The following is a 26,301-nucleotide window of genomic DNA, read 5'->3' as shown; positions in this document are numbered from 1 at the left end:
TATATATATATATACACACACACACACACCACATTTTCTTTATTCACTCATTAATGGGTGTTTGCGCTGGTTCCATATTTTTGCAATCATGAATTGTGCTGCTATAAACATGCATGTGCATGTATCTTTTTCATATAATGACTTCTTTTCGCCGGGTAGATACCCAATGGTGGGATTGCTGGATCAAATGGTAGATCTACTTTTAGTTCTTGAAGGAATTTTCACACTGTTTTCCATAGTGGTTGTACTAGTTTACATTCCCACCAGCAGTGTAAGAGTGTTCCCTTTTCACCACATCCATGCCAACATCTATTTTTTGAGATGGTTTGTTTTTTTTCTTGTTGATTTGTCTGCATTCCTTGTAGATTCTGGATATTAGTCCTTTGTCAGATACATAGTTTGTGAATATTTTCTCCCACTATGTGGGTTGTCTGTTTACTCTGCTTATTATTTTGCTGTGCAGAAACTTTTTAGTTCAATTAAGTCCCATCTATTTATCTTTGTTTTTGTTGCATTTGATGCTGGGTTCTTTGTCATAAAGTCTTTTCCTACGCCAATGTCTAGAAAGGTTTCTTCAATGTTGTCTTCTAGAATTGTTAAGGTTTCAGGTTTTAGATTTAAGTCTTTGATCCATCTTGAGTTGATTTTTGTATAAGGTGAGAGATGAGGATCCAGCTTCATTCTTGTACATGTGGTTTTCCAATTATCCCAGCACCATTTGTTGAATAGGGTATCCTTTCCCTACTTTATGTTTTTGTTTGCTTTGTCGAAGATCAGTTGGCTGTAAGTAATTGGCTTTATTTCCAGGTTCTCTATTCTGTTACATTGATATGTGTGCCTATTTTTATACCAGTATCATACTGTTTTGGTGACTATATCCTTATAGTACAGTTTGAAGTCAGGTAATGTGATGCCTCCAGATTTGTTCTTTTTGCTTAGTCTTGCTTTGGCTATGTGGGCTCTTTTTTGGTTCCACATGCATTTTAGGATTGTTCTCTCTTGTTCTGTGAAGAATGATGCTGGTATTTCGATATGAATTACATTGAATTTGTAGATTGCTTTTGGCAGTATGGTCATTTTTCACAATATTGAGTCTACCCATTCATGAGCATGGGATATGTTTCCATTTGTTTATGTCATCTATGTTTTTTTTCTTTCCTTCTTTCTTTCTTTTTTTTTTTATTATACTTTAAGTTCTAGGGTACATGTACACAACATGCAGGTGTGTTACATATGTATACATGTGCCATGTTGGTGTGGTCATCTATGATTTCTTTCAGCAGTGTTGTATAGTTTTCCTTGCAGAAGTCTTTCATCTTCTTAGGTACATTGTGAGTATATTTTTGCAGCTATCGTAAAAGGGGTTGAATTATTGATTTGATTCTCAGCTTGATCACTGTTGGTGTATAGCAGTGCTACTGATTTGTGTACATTAATTTTGTATTCTGAAATTTTGCTGAATTCATTTATCAGTATCAGGAGCTTTATGGAGAAGTATTTAGGGTTTTCTAGATATATGATCATGTCATCAGCAAATAGTGATAGTATGACTTCCTCTTTACTGATTTGGATGCCCTTTATTTCTTTCTCTTGTCTGATTACTCTAGCTAGGATTTCCAGTACTATGTTGAACAGAACTGGTGAGACTGGGCATCCTTGTCTTGTTTCAGTTCTCAGAGGGAATGCTTTCAACTTTTCCCTATTCAGTATAATGTTGGCTGTGGGTTTGTCATAGATGGCTTTTATTACATTAAGATATGTCCCTTCTATGCCAGTGTTGCTGAAGTTTTAATCATAAAGGGATGCTGAATTTTGTCAGGTGCTTTTTCTGCATCTATTGAGATGATCATGTGATTTTTGTTTTTAATTCTATTTATGTGGTGTATCACACTTATTTACTTGTGTATGTTAAACCATACCTACATCCTTGGTATGAAACCCACTTGATTATATGGATTATTTTTTGATATCCTGTTGGATTCATTTAACTAGTATTTGGTTAACGATGTTTGCATCTATATTCATCAGGGATGTTTGTCTGAAGTTTTCTTTTTGTGTTATGTCTTTTTGGAATTAGGGTGATATTGGTTTCATGGAATGATTTAGGGAGGATTCCCTCTTTATCTTTTGGAATAGTGTCAATAGAATTAGTACCAATTCTTTGAATCTCTGATAAAATTCAGCTGTTTATTATCTGTCTAGTCCTAGACTTTTTTTTGTTGTTGTTGTTGTTGGCAATTTTAAAATTAACATTTCAGTCTTGCTTCTTGTTATTGGTCTGTTCAGAGTTTCTATGTATCCCTAGTTTAATCTAGGGGGGTTGTATATTTTCAGGAATTTATCCATCTCCTCTAGGTTTTCTGGTGTGTGCATATAGAGGTGTTCATAGTAGCCTTGAATGATCTTTTGTGTTTCTGTAGTATTGGTTATAATGTATTACATTTTGGATCTTCTCTCTTCTTTTCTTTGTTAATCTTCCTAATGGTCTGTCAGTTTTGTTTATCTTTTCAAAGAACCAGCTTTTCGTTTCATTTACCTTTTGTATTGCTTTTTTCTATCGGTTTCATTTAGTTCTGCTCTGATCTTTGTTATTTCTTTTCTTCTGTTGGGTTTTGGTTTGGTTTGTTCTTGTTTTTCTAGTTCCTGAGGTGTGAACTTAGATTGTCTGTGTGTGCTCTTTCAGACTTTTTGATGTAGGGATTCAATGCTATGAGCTTTCCTCTCAGCACTGCTTTTTGCTGTATCCCAGATGTTTTGATAGGTTATATCACTGTTACTGTTCAGTTCAAATAATTATTACATCTCCCTCTTGATTGCATTGTTGACCCAATGATCATTCAGGAGCAAGTTATTTAATTTCCATGTATTTGCATGGTTTTGAGGGTTGCTTTTGGAGTTGATTTCCAGTTTTTTTTTCCACTGTAATCTGAGAGTGTACTTATATATTAATTTCTATTTTCTTCAATTTGTTGAGACTTGTTTATTTGGCTATCATATGACTTGTCTTGAAGAGTTTTCCATGTGTTGATGAATAGAATGTATATTCTACAGTTGTTGACTAGAATGTTCTGTAAATATCTGTTAAGTCCATTTTTCTAGAGTATAATTGAAGTCCATTTTTTTGTTGTTATTGACTTTCTGTCATCACAACCTGTCTAGTGCTGTCAGTGGAGTATTGAAGCCCCTACTATTGTGTTGCTGCCTATCTCATTTCTTAGGTCTAGGAGTCATTGTTTTATAAATTTGGGAGATCCAGTGTTAGGTGCATATATATTTAGGACTGTTATATTTTCCTGTTGGACTAGTCCTTTTATCATTATATAATGTCCCTCTTTGTCTTTTTAAACTGTTGTTGCTTTAAAGTCTGTTTTGTCTGATATAAGAATAGCTACTTCTGCTCACTTTTGGTTTCCATTTGCATGGAATATCTTTTTCCACTCCTTTATGTTGAGTTTCTGTGAGTTCCTTATGTGTTAGGTGAGTCTCTTGAAGACAGAAGAAATTTGGTTGGTGAATTCTTACCCGTTTTGTAATTCTGTATCTTCGAAGTAGTGCATTTAGGCCATTTACATTCGATGTTAGTATTGAGAAGTGCGGTACTATTCTATTCATTATGCTAGTTACTGCCTGAATGCCTTGTTTTTTTGTTTTTTGTTTTTTTTTCATTGTGTTATTGTTTTACAGGTTCTTTGAGATTTATGCTTTAAGGAGGTTCTATTTTGGTGTATTTCAAGTATTTGTTTCAAGATTTAAAGCTCCTTTTAGCAGTTCTTGCAGTGCTAGCTTGTTAGTGGCAAATTCTCTCAGGCTTTGTTTGTCTAAAAAAGACTGTGACTTTCCTTCATTTGTGAAGCTTAGTTTTCCTGAATACAAAATTCTTGACCAATAACTGTTCTGTTTAAGGAGGCTAAAGATAGGACCCCAATCCCTTCTAGCTTGTAGGGTTTCTGCTGAGAAATCTGCTGTTAATCTGATAGGTTTTCATTTATAGGTTACCTTGTATTTTTGCCTCGCAGCTCTAAAGATCCTTTCCTCCATCTTGACTTTAGATAACCGGATGACTATGTGCCTAGGCAATGATCTTTTTATGATGAATTTCCCAGGTGTTCTTTGGGCTTCCTGTATTTGAATGTCTAGATCTCTAGCAAGACCAGGTATGTTTTCCTCAATTATTCCCTCAAATATGTTTTCCAAACTTTTAGAGTTGTCTTCTTCCTTGGAAACACCAATTATTCTTAAGTTTGGTCATTTAACAGGATCCCAAACTTCTTAGAGGCTTTGTTCTTTTTTTTTTGTTATTATTCCTTTTTTTGTTTTTGTTGGACTGAGTTAATTCAAAAGCCTTGTCTTCAAGTTCTGAAGTTCTTTCTTCTACTTGTTTGATTATATTGCTGAGACTTTCTAGTGTATTTTGCATTTATCTAAGCATATCCTTCATTTCCAGAAGTTGTGATTGTTTTTTATTTATGCTGTCTATTTCTCTGGCTATTTTTTCTATCCATATCCTGTATCATTTTAAAAATTTCTTTAAGTTGGTATTCACCTTTTTCTAGTGCCTCCTTGATTAGCATATTAATTGACTTTCTGAATTCTTTTTCTGGCAATTCAGAGATTTCTTGGTTTGGATCCATTGCTGGTGAGCTAGTGTGATCTTTTGGGGATGTTAAAGAACTTTGTTTTGTAATATTACTGGAATTGTTTTTCTGGATTTGGGTGGACTATGTCAGAGGAAGATCTGGGGCTCAAAGGCTGTTGTTCAGATTCTTTTGTCCCATGGGGTGCTCCCTTGATGTGGTGCTCTCCCTCTTCCCCTAGGGATGGGGCTTCCTAAGAGCTGAACTGCGTTGATTATTATTTCTGTTCCGGGTCTAGCCTCCTAGTGGAGCTACCCAGCTCCAGGCTGGTACTGGGAAGTGTCTGCAAAGGCTCTTATGATGTGATTCATCTTCAGGTCTCTCAACCATGGATACTAGCACCTGTTCTGGTGGAGATAGCAGGGGACTGAAGTGAACTCTGGGAGGGTCCTTTGTGGTACTTTTGTTTAGTGCACTGGTTTTGTGTTGGTTGGCCTCCAGCCAGGAGCTAGCACTTTCAAAAGAACATTAGTTGCAGTAGTATGGGGAAGATACAAGCTTGCCCTAGAGTCACCTGGATAAGTATTCAGGTTTCTCAGGCAGTGGGTGGGGCCATAGAGCCCCCAAGAGAGTATGTCTTTTGTCTTCAGCTACCAGGATGGGTAGAGAAAGACCATCAGTTGGGGCAGGGTTAGGCATGACTGAGCTCAGACTCTCCTTGGGCGGGGCTTGCTGTGGCTGCTGTGGGGGATAGGGGTGTAGTTCTCAGGTTGATGGAGTTTTGTTCCCAGGGGTATTATGGCTGCCTTTACTGTATTATACAGGCCACCAGGGAAGTGAGGAAAAGCCAGCAGTGACAGGCTTCGCCCAACTCCCACACATCCTGAAAGGCCAGACTCACTCCCACTGTGTCCCCCATGCAGACAGTGAGTAGGGCTAAGAACTTGCAAGTTATAAGCCTCCCTGCTGAAAAAGCAAGCAGGGCTTTCAGGTTTCATACCTTCCACCCGTCATGGTTTCTGTGTTCATATCTGCACTCCCTGTTCGTCCTCTTTTCCAGGTTCTGTCCAGGAAACTTTGTATTTGGTTGAAATTTTTACAAAGTTCAGCTGGAACTTTTCTTCTCTCTGTGGTCTTTCTCCAGTTCCACTGTTAGCCCTCCCCAAGGATCTCAGCAAGACAAAGTCAGGAATGGCTTCCCTGGGGACTGTGAGTGCCCACAGAGCTCTTCCTGCTGCTTCCTCTACCCCTATATTTTGCTTGGCTCTAAATTTGCCTCAGCTCCAGGTGAGGTCAAATCCTTTTCCCATGATCTGGACCTTCAGGTTTCCCACAGAGGATGTGTGTTTGGGGGCGGACACTCCCCATATCACACTTTGGGCACTCAGTGTTTTGGCTGTCTCACAAAGCCTGCAGCAGCAAGCCTCTTCCTTCAAAGGATCTGTGGATTCTCTCAGTTGTCTTGGTATGTTCCTGTGGTGGTTCTTGGAGCAGAAGTTCATGATGTGAGTCTCCACATGCTGCTCTGTCCATTGAATGAGAGCTGCAAGTTAGTCCTCGCCTCCTATCCAGCATTTTGGGAATTGATCTGAGTCTTTACATTTAAAGTGTCTTTCTTGTAAACAACATGCAGGATTTTGCATTTTTACACAATCTAACAATTTCTGCATTTTAATTAAGGCGTTTGGTTCATTTACAGTTAATATAATTATTGATATGTTTGGATTTAAGTCTATTATCTTGATGTGTGACTTCCATTTTTCTCTTAGCTCTTTGTTCCTCTGTTTCTACTTCTTTGCCATTTTTGTGGGTGAATAAAATAATTTTTAGTATTCCATTTTATTTCCTCTAATGACATTTTAAGTATGTCTATTTGTATTTTTTAGGTTACATTAGAAATTAAAATATGCATTTTTTACATGATACATTTTCAACTTACAAGTCAACATCCAAATATATCCTTCACTTCATAAATGATTTAAAAACTTTATGACTATATACGCCTAATTTTTACCACCCTACTCTTAGTGTTCTTGGTGTTATATGTTTTAGTTCTACTCATACTTTAAAATCCATGTTCTTTTGTAAATAGCCAATAATTTAAAAATATTTAACTAATAGTTTTTAAGGGAGAAGTTACACATCTAAAATTAAAATATAGAACATAAAGTCATTAGAACCCAGCATTTAGAGGGAGAATTTAGAGATCATTTTATTTCATTGATGAGGACACTGAGGCCCAGAGATGTTCATGCATTTTCCTAATATCACATTGTTAATCAGAGGAACGGTCAGGAAGTGATTAAAGCAAAATGTCATACTCTAAAGGAAAGATTTCTGGTATTAGGTTCTTGGGTCCCCAGAGGGTTCATAGAAGGCTTTAGGATGTGTCAGTGCTCTGAAATTGAGGATTCATATCTTTCATCAAAATTCCAGAAAAGTCTCATAAAGTTCAATAATTGTTTTATGAAGACAATGCTGACAATATTTTTAGAATAAAAATTACTTTTTTTGGTAAGTAGAAAAACTCCAAGTCATGGAGACTCTGAAAAAGGAGTGTACGTATGTGTATATTTATCTTTCTATCTATCTATAGATATAGATTTATACACATACATCAGTATGTATTCATATGCATATATCTGTATATATCCACATACATTTATATGCATATACATATATGTATATAAATATATGTATACATGGAAGTGTATGTGGATGTACATATACATATATGCATATATATGGATGTGTATATATGTATATGCACATGGATGTATGTAGGTATATATTTATGTATATATCCATATATACACACACACACACACAATGCATATAAGCACATAAACACAACAAATCTGATTGATCAATTACTTCATATCAAGTATGGTACACAGCTCAGCTGGTTTCCTACCTGTGAATCAGAGAAAACTGATTATTCTTTTCCTTAGGAGCTTAAGGTACTGACAATCTGATTGCCAAAACAAGCTGTCTAAAGTGAGACATAGACAATGTTCAAAACAACAGTGTCCTGAAGGATCATAGTCCATTCTCTGCATCTGTATATGCTGGTTTCTTTAGTCTAGCTCCTCAAGCATCCACAGACACAACATAAAGTAGAGGAAGGAAATTCCTTCTTAAAAAATATATTTCCTCATCTCAAGGTTAGTAATGTTTTCTTGTATGTAGCATGGTGGAGTATAGCAGCTCCCAGTGAAATAACACAAAGGGCAAGCACTTTTGCCCTCCAAGTAAGTCTAGCCTTTTAATCCTATCAGGAAAAAAAGAAGTTTTACATATAGAGATTGGGATTCCAGAGTCATCTTATAAGGAGAAAGTATTTTCTAACGTATAATCAAAATTCCTTCCCTTTAGTTTAGATCAGCTTTGTCCAATACAAATATAATGCAAGTCACATATGTAATTATAAATTTTCTACTTGACTCATTAAAAAAAAGTAAAAACAAGTAAATGTAACTTTAATAGTACATTTTAATATTTTGATAACATATCAAAATGTCACTTCAATATGCAATCTGAATAAAACTTATAAAGTTACTTTATATTCTTTTTTCACATTAATTCTTGGATGTCCTGTTTGTATTTTATGTTTATAGCATATCTTAATTTGCAAACTGAGTTTTCATAGAAAATCTTTGATCTGTATTTAGATTTCATGAAATTTACAGGCAAAATAGTTGATTTACATACTCGTTGTTCTAAAATACTCAAAAATATTTTAATATATTATACATGATCCATAATATAGGAATCAAATATTAGTTTTAAAATTTAGCACAAATTAATTAAAATTAAATAACTTTAAGTTTTGGTTCCTTGGTCATACCACATTTCAAGGGCTCAGTAGTCACATGTAGCTAGTTGCTGCTGTACTGAGCAGTACATCTCTAGTCTGTAGTAGAGATGAGATAAACTGATTGCTGTCACTCATCATATTCTGAACTTAAGAACTGTAATTGAATTGTCTTTCAAACTACTCTTCCCTCTCCTATGTACATCCATTCCCTTTAGTTGATACAAATACAACCTATTTGAGGCACTGTGAAATTCTCAAAACAAAACTTTTGTTTATATTTTTCTAAAGAGAGAAAAGTGAATGTTTTAAAATGATTTACAGAAATCACTGGAAAAAAAAAATCTATCACTCACTCCAAAATGCTGAGGATAGGCCGGGCGCGGTGGCTCAAGCCTGTAATCCCAGCACTTTGGGAGGCCGAGACCGGCGGATCACGAGGTCAGGAGATCGAGACCATCCTGGCTAACACGGTGAAACCCCGTCTCTACTAAAAAATACAAAAAACTAGCCGGGCGAGGCGGCGGGCGCCTGTAGTCCCAGCTACTCGGGAGGCTGAGGCAGGAGAATGGCGTGAACCCGGGAGGCGGAGCTTGCAGTGAGCTGAGATCCGGCCACTGCACTCCAGCCTGGGCGACAGACCGAGACTCCGTCTCAAAAAAAAAAAAAAAAAAAAAAAAAAAAAAAAAAATGCTGAGGATAACTGAGATAGTTCTGTTTTTGAGTAATAAACAAGTGTTATAATTTTAGAAACAAGCAGATTTTTCAAGTAAAAATAATTGCAAAATTTCCTTCAATTGAGGGAAAAAAACCTCTAAACACAATTTAAGTAACAGGTTTTTTACTTGAATTTCCTAGTCTGAAAAGGAGCATTTTGATCAAACTATTGAAACTGATAAGCACTTCGAAATAACAAACAGTTGTGAACAGTATAAAGTGAAGGACCCAGCATGCTAGAATAATAAATGGCAGGTAAATCAGATGACTAACCAAGAGCAGGAGGAAGGCATGGTTCAATGGGGAGAAACAATTCAACAGATCATGCCTTCTGGATTGATTTTCTCTGTTCATCTTGTTATGCCTGGCTGTTCATTTTGGGGTTGTGGGGTCATGGAATTGATTTTTAAAAATCCATCTTTTTATTTCTTGAGAAAACCATGATGAAACGAGATCGGCTTCACCCAGATGCAGACTTATTAGTGTTATATACACATTTAATAGATGGTTCAATGAGAGGTTAAATTATTTGCCTGAAGTCAAACATTTAATAATTGGCTGAGCTGGAGTTCCATGCAGTTCTGTTTCTGAAGAATCCCCTATGTTGCAAATTCATTAATTCACAGTGGGGCCTAGTCTCATTCAGAAATGAGAATAGTCATGTAGGCATGCAGGCCATGCCTTCTTGCATCATGTGAACTGGGTTAGATGTGAGGTAGTTGCTTTAAGAACAAGGAATCTGAGTGAGCGTTGTTGGATACACTAGAAGGCTGCCCACACAGGCCAGTGTCAGAGCAGTGACGAAATCTGCTCATAACAGAGTTATTCTGTGTGCCTAGGGACTGGAGTCCTCATGGCTACCACATTTAAGAGCTGTCATTCCTGTCAATTCCGGATAAATGCTTGGAAATTCTTGCGCTTTGGGTGTGTCTTTTTTTCAAATCCCTCAATGCAATAGGCATTCCTTTTTAAAGTAACATGTACCTGAATCCTAACTTGCTGTCTCCATCATGATTTATTGCATCGGCTGGTCTCAAAGCCCTTCTGCTTCACATCCATAGGCTAACTTCACATCTATAAGCTACTTGATTGCATTGGTTGGTCCCAAAGCCCTTCTGCTTCACATCTACAGATGGCAAATTTATACTTCAGGCATTGGTTTTTATGGGTCTCATTTCTGGATGATTACCTTATTTCCAGGTCCTGTAAGAACCTTGCCTCATGTCTTTCTTATGCTAATGCAAGTGTTGTAGAGCACATAGAATAAACCAAAGATGCAATCTCTGAACTAATGAAGTAATGAGAATCCAGGTTGTGCCTTTGTTGTAGAGTATTACCAAAATCACAGGTATTTTTTAAAAAGCTGCAACCTATCTAAACATTCTTGATATTATAATATCGCATTAATAAGAAAAGCCCCCAGAGAGGAGCACAGTGCTCATGCCTGTGATCCCAGCACTTTGGGAAGCTGAGGTGGACGGATCACTTGAGGTCAGGAGTTCGAGACCAGCCTGGCCAACGTGTGAAACCCTGTCTCAACTAAAAATATAAAAAAATTAGCCAGGCACAGTGATGTGTGCATGTAATCCCAGCTACTTGGGAGGGTGAGGCAGGAGAATATCTTGAAGCTGGAAGGCAGAGGTTGCAGCGAGCTGTGATCATGCCACTGCACTCCAGCCTGGGCAACAGAGTGAGACTCCATCTCAAAGAAACAAGAAAAGCCCCCAGAAAATTTACTTTAGGTCTACTACTTTTAAAAAATGTGAAATAAAAACCCAACTTAATATGAAACAAAAAAAGACAATAATTGTTAGAAAGTATTTTCTTTATTTTAATGTACACGAATACGCACAGATACTCACAAACCCATATTCTCATGAGTACTTGCATGGACTAGCCCTTCCACCACTCCAGAAACACACACTAATTGGCGTTATGTTTTAGCAGCACTGGGGATACCACCATCACAGAGTTTGCAGCCTGGAGTACTTCTGAAATTTCCCAGAATGCACTGATGTACTATAGCGGTCGGCTGTTCTGGATCAATGGCTTTAGGATTATCACAACTCAGGAAATAGGTCAGAGAACCAGTGTCTCTGTTTTGGAACCAGCCAAATTTAATCAGTTCACAATTATTCAGACATCCCTTAAGCCTCTGCCAGGTACAGTATTGCATTCCTGCTTACCCTACTCCATTATACTTTTGGTTAAATAAATACTTAGGCTGAGATTTTCTTTTTCTTAATAATTAAGTTTTAAGAGGAACAAGGCTTCAGTAATTTCAGTTCATTTGCTTGCAGTGAGTTTAATCTTAACCCTAATTTACAGCCTGAAAAAGTCAGAAAAAGATGACTTTTTTTCACAATATGTTAAAGAAAAGAAAATTTTGTTTCAGTTCTAATTATTAGTAATTGCTATTGATGTTCTATGATTTCTATATTGATCAATAATCCCCAGTTTTTTCTCCTATTTCTTTTTTTTCTTTCATCCTGTAGGGAACTTTTCCTTTACCCCTAAGGTTATTCCAGATTCTGTTCAAGAGTCTTCATTTAGGATTGAAGGAAATGCTTCAAGTTTTCAAATCCTGTGGAATGGTCCCCCTGTGGTAGACTGGGGTGTAGTTTTCTACAGCGTAGAATTTAGTGCTCATTCTAAGGTATGGTGTTGGTTCTAGTAACTTTCATTTCCCAAACAGACCGTACCATCTGTGTCAGCCCTACCCACACTGATCTGTACCATCTTGACTTAGCCAAGCCCATCTTCTTTGTCATTCCCATAGCATTTGATTATTAAGGGTATTCCCCAGAAGACTTGTTTGCAGCCAGTCTCTGACTGCTTGGTGCTGACTGCTGTGCTGGACACACTTTAACTGGTCTGTGTGGCACAACATGGAACTTGCCAAAATTAGCACTTCCAAAATTGCAAATTTTGATTCTACATGTGAACCAAAGTTTGGAGATTTTAGGTAATAAGGAATGAAAGATTTTGTAATTTTCTCCCTGAGAAAATAATGTTTTCTGTTTATATTTCAGTTCTTGGCTAGTGAACAACACTCTTTACCTGTATTTACTGTGGAAGGACTGGAACCTTATGCCTTATTTAATCTTTCTGTCACTCCTTATACCTACTGGGGAAAGGGCCCCAAAACAGCTCTGTCCCTTCGAGCACCTGAAACAGGTACAGGGGTTAAAATCTCTCTTTTTTTAAAAAAGCAGAATCTCACTTTTCGTGATCTGGAATGGGTAGTTGATATTTAAAAATAACTTTCCGTTTTATAGATGTTTTTAGATTCAATATCCTTTCAATGACTTTTTGGAGATTAGAATAGCTTCATTAACATAAATATGCATAATTTATTCCAAAAGAGTATTTCAAAGATTTCTTAACAGCCATTTCATTTGATTGTAGTGATGTAGAAGATGCAGATGCATAATTCAGGTAATTTGCAAAATCCTTTATAAGGAAAATGGGCATTTAAGGGCGAGACAGTTTTCGTGGAAGGCAGACTATCCTCATAGACGAGAACTCAGAATCTTCTGTAGGGGAATAACTGATACATAAATTTAATGTTCTGAGGAAAAGATATTTTAAAAAGGATACTAGCCATATCATTACATGTGTATATCACCTTAAAGTGTACAAAGCACATTTTTATGTATCACTCCTTTATTAAATATTTACTACATACCTATCATTTGTCAGAAACATCATTTCGTTTGATCCTCACATAGCTCTGAGATGGGTAGGAAAGTCTTATTATCTTGATTATGCAAGAAAGAAAATGAAAGCCTAGTGGCTGCCCAAATAAAATAGTTACTAAGTAGTTTAATCAAATCTCCAATCAGTCACTTTTACAAATGTTGGTAAATGATAGGAATTTATGTAAAGCGAATACAGGATTTGGCAGGTGGTAAGAGCTTAATAAATATAGATATCCATTCCCCATTGCCTTTTTTACTGTTAAGATTATTTCAACAATATTCATCTATGAATCACACAACAGGAACATAGTGAGGCCTGGGCAGGTTCCAGAGCAGTTAGCATTGGATCCAGGAATGTTCTGCTTGAGATTTCCTTGAGATATCAGCTTGGTTGAATTGTTCTGTGGAAATGGACTTGACTGCATCCATCAGGGGAGCCAGTGGGAGCAAGAGTCAACAGCACTCTGCTAGATATTGGAGGCAATAAGAAAGGATGATAAGATTTGGCCTTTGCCTTCAGGAAATTTACAATATAAGCAGGAAATTATCTAAATTGACCAATATTTATTAACCACTTACTGTGTGCTCATTCTATACTAGACTTGGGAGGATTTAACAAGGAATAAGAAGAGATGCTTTCTCTGATGGAGCTCATAAAACAGGGGAGAGATAAACACATGCACAGCAAATGATAATAGATACTAGAGAGTTATTCCTGAGCAGCAGTGGCATAGAGTGAGTAGACAAGCCTATGAAACCTTCATCTATATCAAGCTGCCTCAGGCATTCTTAAGAGGGAAGATGCCTTTGGGAAATGGAAACCTTAGTGCACCCTGAAAGATGGAGCAAGAAGAGCTATCCCATGTAGGAAGAGAAGCCTAATGTAAGAAGGCCTGGAGATTGAATAATAGTGTGAGTGTTAAACATTAAATAGCAATGTGATTGGAATGAGGGAGGGAATGAAGACCTTGTGGAGGAGTCCTAAGAGAGGAGAGGGCCGTTCAGAGAGAATGACTTAGAAATCAGGCAGAGACATTTCTCTTGATTAAAGGACTGAGAGATACTGAACCGCTTGGTTTGGCTCTAGAATAAATAAGTACTCCCAGACCTTGCTCTTGGGGTACTATCAGCCTCCCCTAAAACTTTCTGCTTCCTAGGGACTTCAGGGTGACAGGGCCTAGGTCTCTGATTTATGCTGTATTTTACACCCTGAACTGGCTGAAGGCTGGTGGGACTTACTGCCAGACATCCCTATGATAACATTTTCAGCTTCACTGAAATCACTCTGTCAGGATGAAAGTGAATGTTGCATTTTATAGGGAGAACCAGACACCTTCTATCTACACAAGGCACAGACAAGAAAGGTGTGCTTAAATGGTAGTAGGAAGGATTTGAGTTGAATGTAAGGAAGTCTTGCCTGTCAGTCAGATGTGCTGAAATTATCAGGATGAGTTCCTGAAGAAATCTATGGAATATTCTCTCCTGAAGATCTTTAAGAATACACCGGGGCCTATCATGGGGAGGGGGGAGGGGGGAGGGATTGCATTGGGAGTTATACCTGATGTAAATGACGAGTTGATGGGTGCTGACGAGTTGATGGGTGCAGCACAGCAACATGGCACAAGTATACATATGTAACAAACCTGCACGTTATGCACATGTACCCTAGAACTTAAAGTATAATAATAATAAAAAATAAATAAAGAAAGAAAGAAAGAAAAGAAAATAACCCCCCCCCCCAAAAAAAAAGAATGCAATAAATATACTGCAACTGCCTGGAATGAGAAATGTTGTGAAGTTGTTTACAATCTCATTGTAAGTGGTAAAAGTCAGTCTTCTATTCTTTTCTGCTCTATCTGTGCCTCTACTTTTCAGTTCCATCAGCACCAGAGAACCCCAGAATATTTATATTACCAAGTGGAAAATGCTGTAACAAGAATGAAGTTGTGGTGGAATTTAGGTGGAACAAACCTAAGCATGAAAATGGGGTGTTAACAAAATTTGAAATTTTCTACAAAATATCCAATCAAAGCATTACAAACAAAACATTTGAAGACTGGATTGCTGTCGATGTCACTCCCTCAGTGATGTCTTTTCAGCTTGAAGACATGAGTCCCAGATGCTTTGTTGCCTTCCAGGTATGAGAGAGAAAACAGAAGATATGAGAGTGCAAACAGATTTAAAGGACTGTGTTAAGAATTCTGTCACCCTGTCAATAGTTTAGGTATACTGTGATCAAAGAGGTCAACTGGGCAGCAAAAGTAGAGAGGCAAGAGGGGATTGCTCGGGTAAAGGACATTTTCACAACTTTCTCATATTCAGGGAACTTTGCAATTTCAGAGTAAGTCATTCGTTTTCTTTCTGCTTTTCTTTTGAAGCTGTATCACGATTTAAATTTTTCTATGTTACATATTACCGATTTGTTTTACATTTTTATTGATATATATTATAGTTGTACGTACATTTGGGGTACATGTGTTACTTTGAAAAACAATTATTTTTCAATAAAATCACTATAGGCCTTGCACCACAGTAGGTACTTTGTATTCATTATCTCATTTGATCATCATACTATAAAGAAAAAGTTAAGTTCTTGAGAGTATCAGTCAATTACCAAAGCTGTGTGGCTGAAAAGCACTGTGCTGTAATGCTTTCCACCATTTCTTTTTGGGGAAAATAACATCTTGGGGAGTGTTTTGGAGATTTGAGTTGCCTAAGGATTTGTTTTACTTTTCATAAAATTCTAATTTAATAATTATTTTGATAATTTATTAAGTCCACATATACTAATCAAATAAGTTATACATGAAAGTTAAAGATAATACACATTCCTGTTTGGTAAAAATTAGGAGTGTTTTGGTAAAATAAATATTCTGGCTAAGTGTGTCTATATATAGAATATATAGTGTATATATGGAATATATAGTGTATATATGTAATATATAGTGTATATATGTGTATAGATATATAGTTTCAAAGTTTGGTCACCTTGGAACCATGCAAAGTGATATGCATGGATATATATGAGTTTCATTTAACACAGTTTTGTACAAAAGTAAACACTACTATATATATATATGCACCATTATAAATCATACACAGATAGTAATATATAAAATATAGTAAAATGTGTTTAATACTAAAAGTATAATAAAAATAATACAATATTTTATTGATAAAGCACTTGGGGCTTTATATTTTGAGTCCACCATTATAGATGTCAATTTTCTTTGCAGGCTATTGTACATATTCAAGGTTTGGAAATGGAAATAATTTATTACATAATAGAAAATATCTAAAATAATAAAAATAAACTTTATTGCTAGAATGTGACATGGCCCAGTGGGAAAAAATGTATGCAGATTTCAGAAGACTTGGTTCTGATGCCAGTTTCTACATATGTCATTGTGCATGAGTTACTTCCCTTTATTAGTATCCTGGTCCAGTTTGTACTCTTAGTAGTTGTGAAGATCAAAAGAGACAATGTATGTGAAACTGGTTTGAAACGCACAATCATTTTCAAATGTAAGGTTTAATTATTTTTAAAAGTTACTTTTTAAAAAGTATGGAAATTTAGTGTTTTGAAGCTTCTAGTTGTTGAATTCAAGAAAAGTGGAAGTTTATCATAATTTGCACAGTTTTATTTCTGTTAAATGTTCTATGTAACTTAATTTTGCAAATAATGACCTTATTTTGTTTAAAAGCATTCAATTGACAAATATATATATTCAAGCTGTATGACATGACTTGATAAATGTATACATGGTGTCATTATCACGATTGAATTAGACATTCATCACCATCCATGCTGTACATTAAATTCCCAGACATTTTTAGAAATTCATTTTTTAGCAAGAGAGATTTGTTCTAATTCTTGCAGTTTTCTAGATAAAAAATCTATCAACATAAATATAGAGCAATATTTTTTCTCTTGGTGATTTACATTGCTGTATATTAATGTAAATAACTATTTGAAACTATTAATATTGCGTATCAGGAGTGTGAAATGAAACATTCAGTAATCTCCCAGTCTCAGAACTTAATTGTTGCCACTGAGAACGCTATTGAATGCAGTTTTTGTTTCCTTTTCTTTAGGTTCGGGCCTTTACATCTAAAGGGCCAGGATCATTTGCTGACGTTGTAAAGTCTACAACATCAGGTATTTGTTTTCTAAAATCTGTGCAAATAATAATTTAGAGGCTTGTGTGTATGTGTGTTTTTTTTCCCCATTGGTATCTTTAGGGTTATGAACACTGTCTCTGAGCTAAAGTTTAGCTCAAAAACATGTTTTTGACCCCAAAACATCACCAAAATATGTTTAAATAAACCTAGTGGTAGAGAGCCTACAAGGTTATCACTGAGACAGATGTATTAGAGGAACCAAAGGGAGCCCGTGGACTTCAAAACTGCCTGATATTAAATCAAGAGACTGTGCTAAAGCTGGTTTTCTCATGCGTATTATCTACATGTTTTTTGCTTTCAGAAATCAACCCATTTCCTCACCTCATAACTCTTCTTGGTAACGAGATAGTTCTTTTAGATATGGATCAAAATCAAGTCGTGTGGACATTTTCAGCAGAAAGAGTTATCAGTGCCATTTGCTACACAGCGGATAATGAGCTGGGATATTATGCTGAAGGGGACTCACTCTTTCTTTTGAACTTGCACAATCGTTCTAGCTCTGAGGTATTTCACTATGTAATTCTTTTGAAATAAAGGAAATGAAGTATTTGCATATGACACTACTCAGTAGTTAAAATGACTGGAAAATGGTTTAGTCATTAAGATTAGAATGAAAAAGACAGATATTGTGTAATCATTTAGCCACACATGAATACAGACTACATTTTAGGCAAATGTCATTCAGCACTCAGTTAGCAAATAGTTACTGGATTTAGGATGCTGTGTTAGAACCTGGGATATTATAGGTGAAAGTTTATAGGCTTTGCTCTTACTAAACCCAGTCTAGTATTTGCCTAACACTAGGAAGGCAGTATTGCCTAGTGATTAAGAAGGTGAGTTTTGGAATTTGACCACCTAGAATACAATTTGGGCTCTACTGCTTACTAGATTTGTAACCACTGGCAAGTTATTTAACCTCTATGGTTAAGTAATACCTCATCATAAGGTTCCCATGAAGATTAAATGAGATAATCCATGTAATGCACTTAGCACAATGCCTGGCATGTGGTAGGCATTCACCAAATGTTAACTGATAGTGAAGACAGACTAAGATAACTGTTGTGCTGAGAGCAGGATGTGGTGGAATCACAGAGAATGATGGAATCACAGAGAATGAACAAGTAGTCTAGGTTGGTTTGGTGGTGGTAGAATGGAAAAACATCCTGGAAACAAAGATGAGCCAGGTGAAGGCCGAGGGGGTACAAAGACAGGAAAACAAAGAGCCATAGAGTGTTTGGATGAGAGTGGAGTGAAAGGAAGCTGGGAAATCTGGAGAGGTGGGAGCCTGAGCATAATGGGTCTCCTTTACTGTGCTAAGGAGGCAGGTGTCATTCTAGAAGCCAACAGCAAGCCAGTAAAGATATTTAGTGGGTCATTAACATGGTCAAGTTGTGTTTTAGAAAGGCCTGTCTGTTAGCAGTGTGAATAGTGACTTAGAGAGGGTTAAATCTGAGACAATTAGGAGGCTGTCACAGAAATCCAGGTAGAAAATGTTATGGGCCTGAGTGAGGGGATGAGCATGAGGTGAGAAAGGAGATGACAAACTGGACATTTAAAATGGGACTAGTTCAAGCTGGGTGCAGTGACTCACGCCTGTAATCCCAACACTGTGGGAGGCCAAGGCAGATGGATCACTGGATGCCAGGAATTCGATACCAGCCTGGCCAACATGGTGAAACCCTGTCTCTACTAAAAATATAAAAATTAGCTGGACATGGTGGTGCGTGCCTGTAGTCTCAGCTACTCATGAGGCTGAGGCAGGAGAATCATTTGAACCCAGGAGGTGAAGGTTGCAGTGAACCAAGATCATGCCACTGCACTCCAGCCTGGGTGAGAGAGCCAGACTCCATCTCCAGGGAAAAAAAAAAGGGACTAATTTACTATGGGTAGTAATGAGAAGAAGAAGTCAAGGAGGACCATATTTGTCAGGATTAGCTCCTTGGGTAGGTGTTGAAAATCCATAAAAATATAAAATACAGGAGAAAAAGAGGTTTTGGGGTGGGTGATGAAGTCAGTTTTCTGGGATAATTCATATGGAAATGTTCAGTTGGCAGTTTAATATTTGAATCAGTAACTCATTACAGATCTTGTCTGAAGGTATAAATTTGTAGCACTGGTTTGTAGATTGCAGTTAAAGCCATGATAGAATCATTTAGGAAAAATGTGAGAAGAGGACCCATGTTACAATGGTATACTATCCAGATCGCTGAGGTTTGGGATTACAAATGAGAAGTGCAGTAAACAAATGATATGGGTGAATATAGAAAAGTCTCCAAATAAAAAAATAACAACTCTCTTCTTGGCTGTGTTCTCTACCTGTTGTTAAGCTTTTCCGAGATTCACTGGTTTTTGATATCACAGTTATTACAATTGACTGGATTTCAAGGCACCTCTACTTTGCACTCAAAGAATCACAAAATGGAATGCAAATATTTGATATTGATCTTGAACACAAGGTGAAATACCCCAGAGAGGTGAAGATTCACAATAGGAATTCAACAATAATTTCTTTTTCTGTATATCCTCTTTTAAGGTATGTAAATGCAAGTATCTTTTTATATTGTGATGAAAGAGATAGAGACATATTTAATGGAATGTCTTTGACTTAGTAGTAGAAGACAATTATGGGAAAATAAGATGCTTAGGGCTCTTGGCCCACTATATTATAGTAAGTAATTCTTCCTGTAAATTAGGAGCCACAACCGCAACTATGTAAACTTAATGCATACTGACAATTTGACTAACAAAGTTAGGCTGATTACCTAACAGGAAACAATAGCAGATTTTTATACTAGTGAATGCAATAGCATCATCAGTTGGCAAGGACAAGAAGAGGATTGACACGGTGGCAAGAGATGAGCAGGAACAGATGGGCAGCATGTCTTGCACAGCAAAAGTTATTCTGTGCTCATCCATCTTAGTTTAACTCATATCCTCACAAGGTGAGCTTTAAAGTCTCCTTTTAGCACCTAAGTAGCAGTTTCCCAGGCTGGAAAGATACATTTCTGTTTGTGCCATAAGCATGGGGATAGGCTATTTTGAAACTAGATCATTAACTAGTATTAAGAAGCAGAAACAGACATGAGAGGAGCGGAATAGAGATGGACATTGATGAAAATTATGCAAATACATTTTATATTTCAGTTATTAAGTGGGCCTTTTAATATAGCACCTAAGGTCATTATGTTCCCAGACTTTAGTTGTAAACACATCTATTGAGAAATCATTGGAAATGCTACAAGTTAGACTTCTTGTGACTTCTTCCATCTCAGAAAAAGGTTATTGAAAATGTGACCATGCTCTCTCCAAAGGCTCCATTTGTCCCTCACAGTCATTAGGAATGGTTGCTCTGCATTAGAAACCAATATTTGAAATGATGTATTTTACTCATTAAGTTGGGGGGACTTTTTTTTCCTCTATAGTCGCTTGTATTGGACAGAAGTTTCCAGTTTTGGCTACCAGATGTTCTACTACAGTATTATCAATTGCACCTTGCACCGAATTCTGCAACCCACAGCTACAAACCAACAAAACAAAAGGAATCAATGTTCTTGCAATGTGACTGAATTTGAGTTAAGTGGAGCAATGGCTATTGATACCTCTAACCTAGAGAAACCATTGATATACTTTGCCAAAGCACAAGAGATCTGGGCAATGGATCTGGAAGGCTGTCATTGTTGGAGAGTTATCACTGTACCTGCTGTACTCGGTAAGATGCTGATGTATGTGCACAGATATTTGTTAATAAGAGCAGCTCCTTCAATTGCATTTAAAAAGAGCTTGCATTCCCCATATACTCAAAAGAATACACACATGATATTTGCTCTGTACCATGCCAAGTGCTGTAGAATTCAAATCAAATTGTTTCCAGGAAAATTGTATGTAGGCATTCACATAATTTTCTAAATCTGTGTTTTAAAAAATTGTAATTAATAATAGAGCTACAATTTAATGATCTTAACTGTATGTTCTTAGCATGTACTAAATGCATTATTTTATTTAATCTTCATAATGACTCAGTGAAGTAGGTACTAATATCCTCATTTTACAGATGAGGAAACTGAGGCTGAGAAAAGTAAGGTAACTTTTCCCAAGGGCCACAGTTAGTAGAAGTTGAAACTGGGTCTAACTACAACATGCATGACCTTCCCGCTATCCTAAATTATTTCCACTTTGATGATCCCATAGATTCCACTTTCAACATGAATTGGTCAATACTTGGGTCTATCTGTTGAAATTCAAATGCTTGTAGAATAAATATTCGAAAGTCGAGTACAATTTGGAAGTCTCCTAATTAGGAGTAATTCAACAGAAAAAAATATATACTCTAAATACCCTATATACTCTCAAAATTTCTCTTCATTGCCCAGTGTGGTAATCACTAGCCACATGTGGTTATTTAAGTTTAAATTAATTGAAATTAAGGCCAGGTGCAGTGGCTTATGCCTGTAATCCCAGCACTTTGGAAGGCCGAGGTGGGTAGATCACTTGAGGTCAGGAGTTCGAGATCAGCCTGGCCAACATGGTGAAACCCTGTTTCTACTAAAAATACACAAATTAGCTGGGCATAGTGGTGCATGCTTGTAATCCCAGCTACTCAGGAGGCTGAGGCAGGAGGACTCGCTTGAACTGAGGAGGTGGAGGTTGCAGTGAGCCAAGATGGTGCCACTGCACTCCAGCCTGGGTGACAGAGTAAAACTCTGTCTCAAAAAAAATAAAATTAAATAAAATTAAACATTTAATCTCTCAGTCACACTAGCTAAATTTCAAGTGCTCAAAAGCCACAAATAGCTAATGGCCACTGTGTTGGACAACATAGGTATAAAACATTTGCATCATCACTGAAAGTTCTATTGGTCATTGCTGGGTTATACAGTAAAGTTTTGAAATTGCAAATATGTGTGTATGTGTTATAATTGTACATAGGTTTTGTTGGCATGTCAACCAAGGCCTTTTAGAAACAATTCCTATGTTTAGAGGCCTTTTAGAAACAAGGCCTTTTAGAAATAATTCCTATCATTAAATAGATTTAATGATAGAGGTAATGTTTTGAATGATTCCTCCTTAGGTATGTTACTTGTTTCTGTTAAACCTGTGACAAAACCCTTTCCTTGATCAAAATGTAGTTATGCTCCTCTGAGTTCTCTTCTTGACTACGCCTTAACCTTGGTCTTCATGTGTCCATCCTTGCTGAGTTCAGTTTTAGCAAGAATCCTACAGTTTAGAGAGAACCCCCTACCACTGATACCCGATCAAGTTCTTCATTGCCCACCCTTGATGGACATTGGTCTGACTTAAGTAAGAATCCTGTTTAGGCTCTTGGCCTGCCTTTAACAAGAATCCCATTAGGCTAATTTAACAAGCATTGCCCTATCCTGGATGCCATCTCTTAATATTTCTCCACCCAATGACTTCCTCACTCAGTTTTTTGGCTATAAAAACCCCAACTATCTGTTACGTTGCAATATTTGTCTTTCCTAGTGCACTATTGCTCTTGTCTTGACCAAAGTCTTTCTTATCATTTTAACAAGTGTCAGAATAATTTTCTTCTTTAACATTTGATACACAAGACAGAAGAATTATCTAGTAGACCATTATATATGTATAAAAATGGTCAGTTTTTCATAAACCTATAATTAAAATCCTAAAATTAGAAAATTAGAAAGATTTTAGAGATCATTTAGATGTTATGATGTTGTAAGAATTTTTTTCTTTAAAAATAGTCATGCTTAAACAACCGTTTCTTTAAAAAACCCTGCTACTTTATAAGGAAGTCTGTTTAAGCTTTTGGACAATTCTGAACATTGGATTTTTTTCTTTTATTTAGCCAGTCTTTTCTTCATTTCTCCCATTCATTAGTCTTAGTTCTTACCTCTAAATTTACAAAGAATAATTTAATCACTTTCCACATGATAGCCATTCAACTATGTAGAGATAACTGTTGTAGCTCATTGTAAGCATTTTTTTTTTTTTTTTGAGACAGGATCTCACTTTGTTGCCCTGGCTGGAGTGCAGTAGTGCAATCATGGCTCACTGCAGCCTCCATCTCCCAGGCTCAGGTGATCATCTTGCCTCAGCCTTCCAAGTAAGCTGGGAGTACAGGTGCACACTACCATGCCTCACTAATTTTAGTATTTTTTGTAGAGATAGGGTCTTCCTATGCTGCCCAGTCTAGTCTTGAACTCCTGGGCTCAAGCCATCTGCCTGCCTTGACTTCCCAAAATGCTGGGATTACAGGCATGAGCCACCATGTTGGAATCAAGCATTTTCTTTGGAGGAAAAATTCAAGTATCTGCAATTGCTCCCCAGGCAATGTGGCATCTAAATCTTTGCCCTAGTCACCCTCCCATGATTTCCTTTCAGCTAGTTAATATTCTCTTAAATATTGCCCCCATAAAGACACTTCACTCTCAATGTGTTCTCATCAGTGAAGGGAGACTCTTAACTATGAAGGTCTTCTTTTTGCTGTAGCCAAAAGTGGAATCAGATCTTTAGGATACCTGCCATTGAAAGACCATAGTCTTTTCCACATTTGTTATTATTAAGCCAGATCCCTTTCATTTGTTCATTTACAGAATTGATATGAAACTTAAATGTAGGATTTTACATTTGTTCCTATCAAATTTGAATCAATTTCCTGATTCTGTTGTGATATTTTTGAATTTCAAGGCTGTAACTGAACCTGCTAGTGATGGTGATAATCACATAATATCTGCAAAGATGATAAATGTGTTTGCTATGCATTCATTCCAAACCATTGATAAAAATATTGAGAAAGGCACTGAGCCCTATGCCTATCATTGAATACTTCCCTCAGGTTGGCATTATTTGATTTTGAGTCACATAGGTAGGTTTTAAATCCTGGGTCTGCCCTTTGGTGGCCTTGAGCAGATTATTTAACTCCTTTAAACTTCAGTTTGCCTTTCCACAAAATGATGTTGGTAATAATAGTAGTTACCTGATTGACTTGATATGGTGCTAAAATGAGAGAACACCCCTAAAACCCTTAGCCAAATGACATAAAATGAAGATTTTTTTTTTCATATTGAAATAATAGATTCAAAAGTTGGTAATTATATATAGGAAAATAATTTCATGTATTATTTAGAGTAAAAAATGTAAGATATTTATTTTGTTCTTTATATTCCTTACGTTTTTAACCGCAGGAAAAACCCTTGCTAGCTTAACTGTGGATGGAGATTTTATATATTGGATCATCACAGCAAAGGACAGCACACGGATTTATCAAGCAAAGAAAGGAAATGGGGCCATCGTCTCCCAGGTGAAGGCCCTAAGGAGTAGGCATATCTTGGCTTACAGTTCAGTTATGCAGCCTTTTCCAGGTAATAAAGTCACATTCATAATCAGCTTGTTCTCCCAATTTAGGGTCCGAAAAATCTCATTATGTCTCCTTCTCCAAAGCTGTCCCTTTAGCCCCTCTGTTGTGCTCTCATCCTTGCTCCAAACTCTACCAGTCTTTAGTGTGCACTGTGATTGCTGTTTGTCCTGGATCACAAATTACTTCTATGTGTAAACACAGCTCAGGGTGTGGTGGGCAACTGTAGTCATGGGAAAGCTACGTCCTGTTGTTCTGTCTGCCTGTCCTCTTTCTCTTCTCAGTCCCATAATTTCTCTTCTTTCTCTTCTTTCTCCTTTACTGATATTTTAGGCCTCCCAGTGGTGTCAAAAAGTGTTGCATACAACCGTGTTTTCAAGGTAATGGGTCATACTTGTGTTATTATGCAGTATGCAGTATTATGTATCAAATCATTAAGTATTAATATATACTATTATAATATGTAGTACTATTTAACGTAAGACTGTGCTACCATTTTTATTGAGTTTTTATCTTTTTTAAAAAAGTGTTACTGTTTTTAGTGTTATGCCCCTCATCCTACTTTTCCTATAAATTGTGAATTTTATTGTGTGATTTGTATACTGCAATGATTCCTAGAAAGGCATGTATCATGTTATAGCAGAACTGACTATATATTTTCTACTGACAGTCATCATAAAACATTGTTGAAATCTAAAAAACACACAAACAAAAACAAAAACAGTATTGCATGGTCTCACTGGCATTTTGTCAAGGCTTTGTTTGCCACTAAGGTGCAAATGTCATTCTAAATTAAATATAACTGTCCTCTGGAGAGGGACAGATATAAATGACATAAACTCCCTTTGTTTAAATGTTTTCAGTTATAAAACATGTAAATTGAAAAATGTTAAAATTTATAAATAAAGCCTACTTTGTATTTTTGTAAATAATTTATTTTTCACTTTGAGAAATTTGAGAAATTTTAAAGGTTCGTGTGGCATCTGGTTTCTGGCCCAGGAGCTTAGAAATTGCCACTCCACCCAAAAACAAGTAAAAGGCTGAGCGAACTGAAAACTTAATAGCTCTTCTTGGATCCACAAGAGAAATGAGGTCACAGAGCAAACTGCTGTCCCCAGTTGGAAAGACAGATTGGTAAATACAGAGAATTATAATTTACCAGAGCAAAAACCCATGAGCTAAAACCTTTTTAGAAAGCAGTGTTAGCGGTAGAAAAATCTAAACAGTAATTGATGAATTGCTTGAGGCTCAGTTGGGTAACTCTGAGAGTTAGAAACTCGAAGGGGATCCAGTTATAGGGGGCTTCACACTTTGTAAGTTTTACCTCCAGGAGCTTTAACTGGTTTTTTTCTTAGAAAATCTCCTTGTGCTTCCCACAGAGGAAAGGGAAAAGGAAAAATTTTGAAAGGCACCAGAGCATTCTGTTCTTCTTAACAAGGTCTGCATTCAAGCTACACTAACCACAGCTTTACCTGCTTGGGTTTTATCAGAGCTTAATTGACCGGGCAAAGAGAAGTGCCCAACCCCAACCCATTCCAGCCATCGTGTCCCACCTAAGCGGGGTAGGGGAATGAAAAGAACCTGTGAAGTTCACATTTGAAAAGCAAAGCAAAAACCCACTTGAAGACTGAGATCTAATCTAAGACTATAAAATGCCTCCCCTCCCCCTACACCTTACCACCACATTCCTAAAGGCCCACTTACAGCACTTGCTTTCACCCAGTACAGCATATTCGGCTGTCAAGAAAAAATTACAAGGCATACTAAAGGGCGTAAAACACAGACTGAAGAGATAGAGGAACTATCACAACCAGATTTCAATATGGCAGGGATGTTAGAATTATCAGACTGAGAATTTAAAACAACTATGATTAATATGCTAGGGGCTCTAATGAATAAAGTAGTCAGTATACAAGGACAGATGGTCAATGTGAGCAAAGACATGGATATTTGAGGAAAAAAAAGAAAAATTAGAGA

At 36.7% G+C, this 26,301-nt stretch overlaps 1 protein-coding gene across 5 annotated transcripts in view; it reads left to right on the top strand.

Moving 5' to 3' along the window:
* Positions 1-26,301, top strand: part of LOC105465485 (ROS proto-oncogene 1, receptor tyrosine kinase) — a 142,906-nt gene that overhangs the window by 53,109 nt on the left and 63,496 nt on the right. For all 5 annotated transcript variants that reach the window (XM_071096353.1, XM_024787848.2, XM_071096351.1 and 2 more), the window contains 9 exons: positions 11,053-11,267; positions 11,601-11,761; positions 12,138-12,282; positions 14,682-14,944; positions 16,902-16,965; positions 17,290-17,492; positions 19,316-19,521; positions 20,411-20,697; positions 24,155-24,331. In XM_071096353.1, coding sequence (XP_070952454.1) covers positions 11,053-11,267; positions 11,601-11,761; positions 12,138-12,282; positions 14,682-14,944; positions 16,902-16,965; positions 17,290-17,492; positions 19,316-19,521; positions 20,411-20,697; positions 24,155-24,331 — 1,721 coding nt within the window. The remainder of the gene's footprint in view (positions 1-11,052; positions 11,268-11,600; positions 11,762-12,137; positions 12,283-14,681; positions 14,945-16,901; positions 16,966-17,289; positions 17,493-19,315; positions 19,522-20,410; positions 20,698-24,154; positions 24,332-26,301) is intronic.

This window comes from Macaca nemestrina, chromosome 5 (genome assembly GCF_043159975.1).
Source record: "Macaca nemestrina isolate mMacNem1 chromosome 5, mMacNem.hap1, whole genome shotgun sequence".
Lineage (NCBI taxonomy): Eukaryota > Metazoa > Chordata > Mammalia > Primates > Cercopithecidae > Macaca > Macaca nemestrina.
The sequence above is the reverse complement of the archived record's forward strand: the minus strand, read 5'-3'. Positions and strand labels throughout refer to the sequence as shown.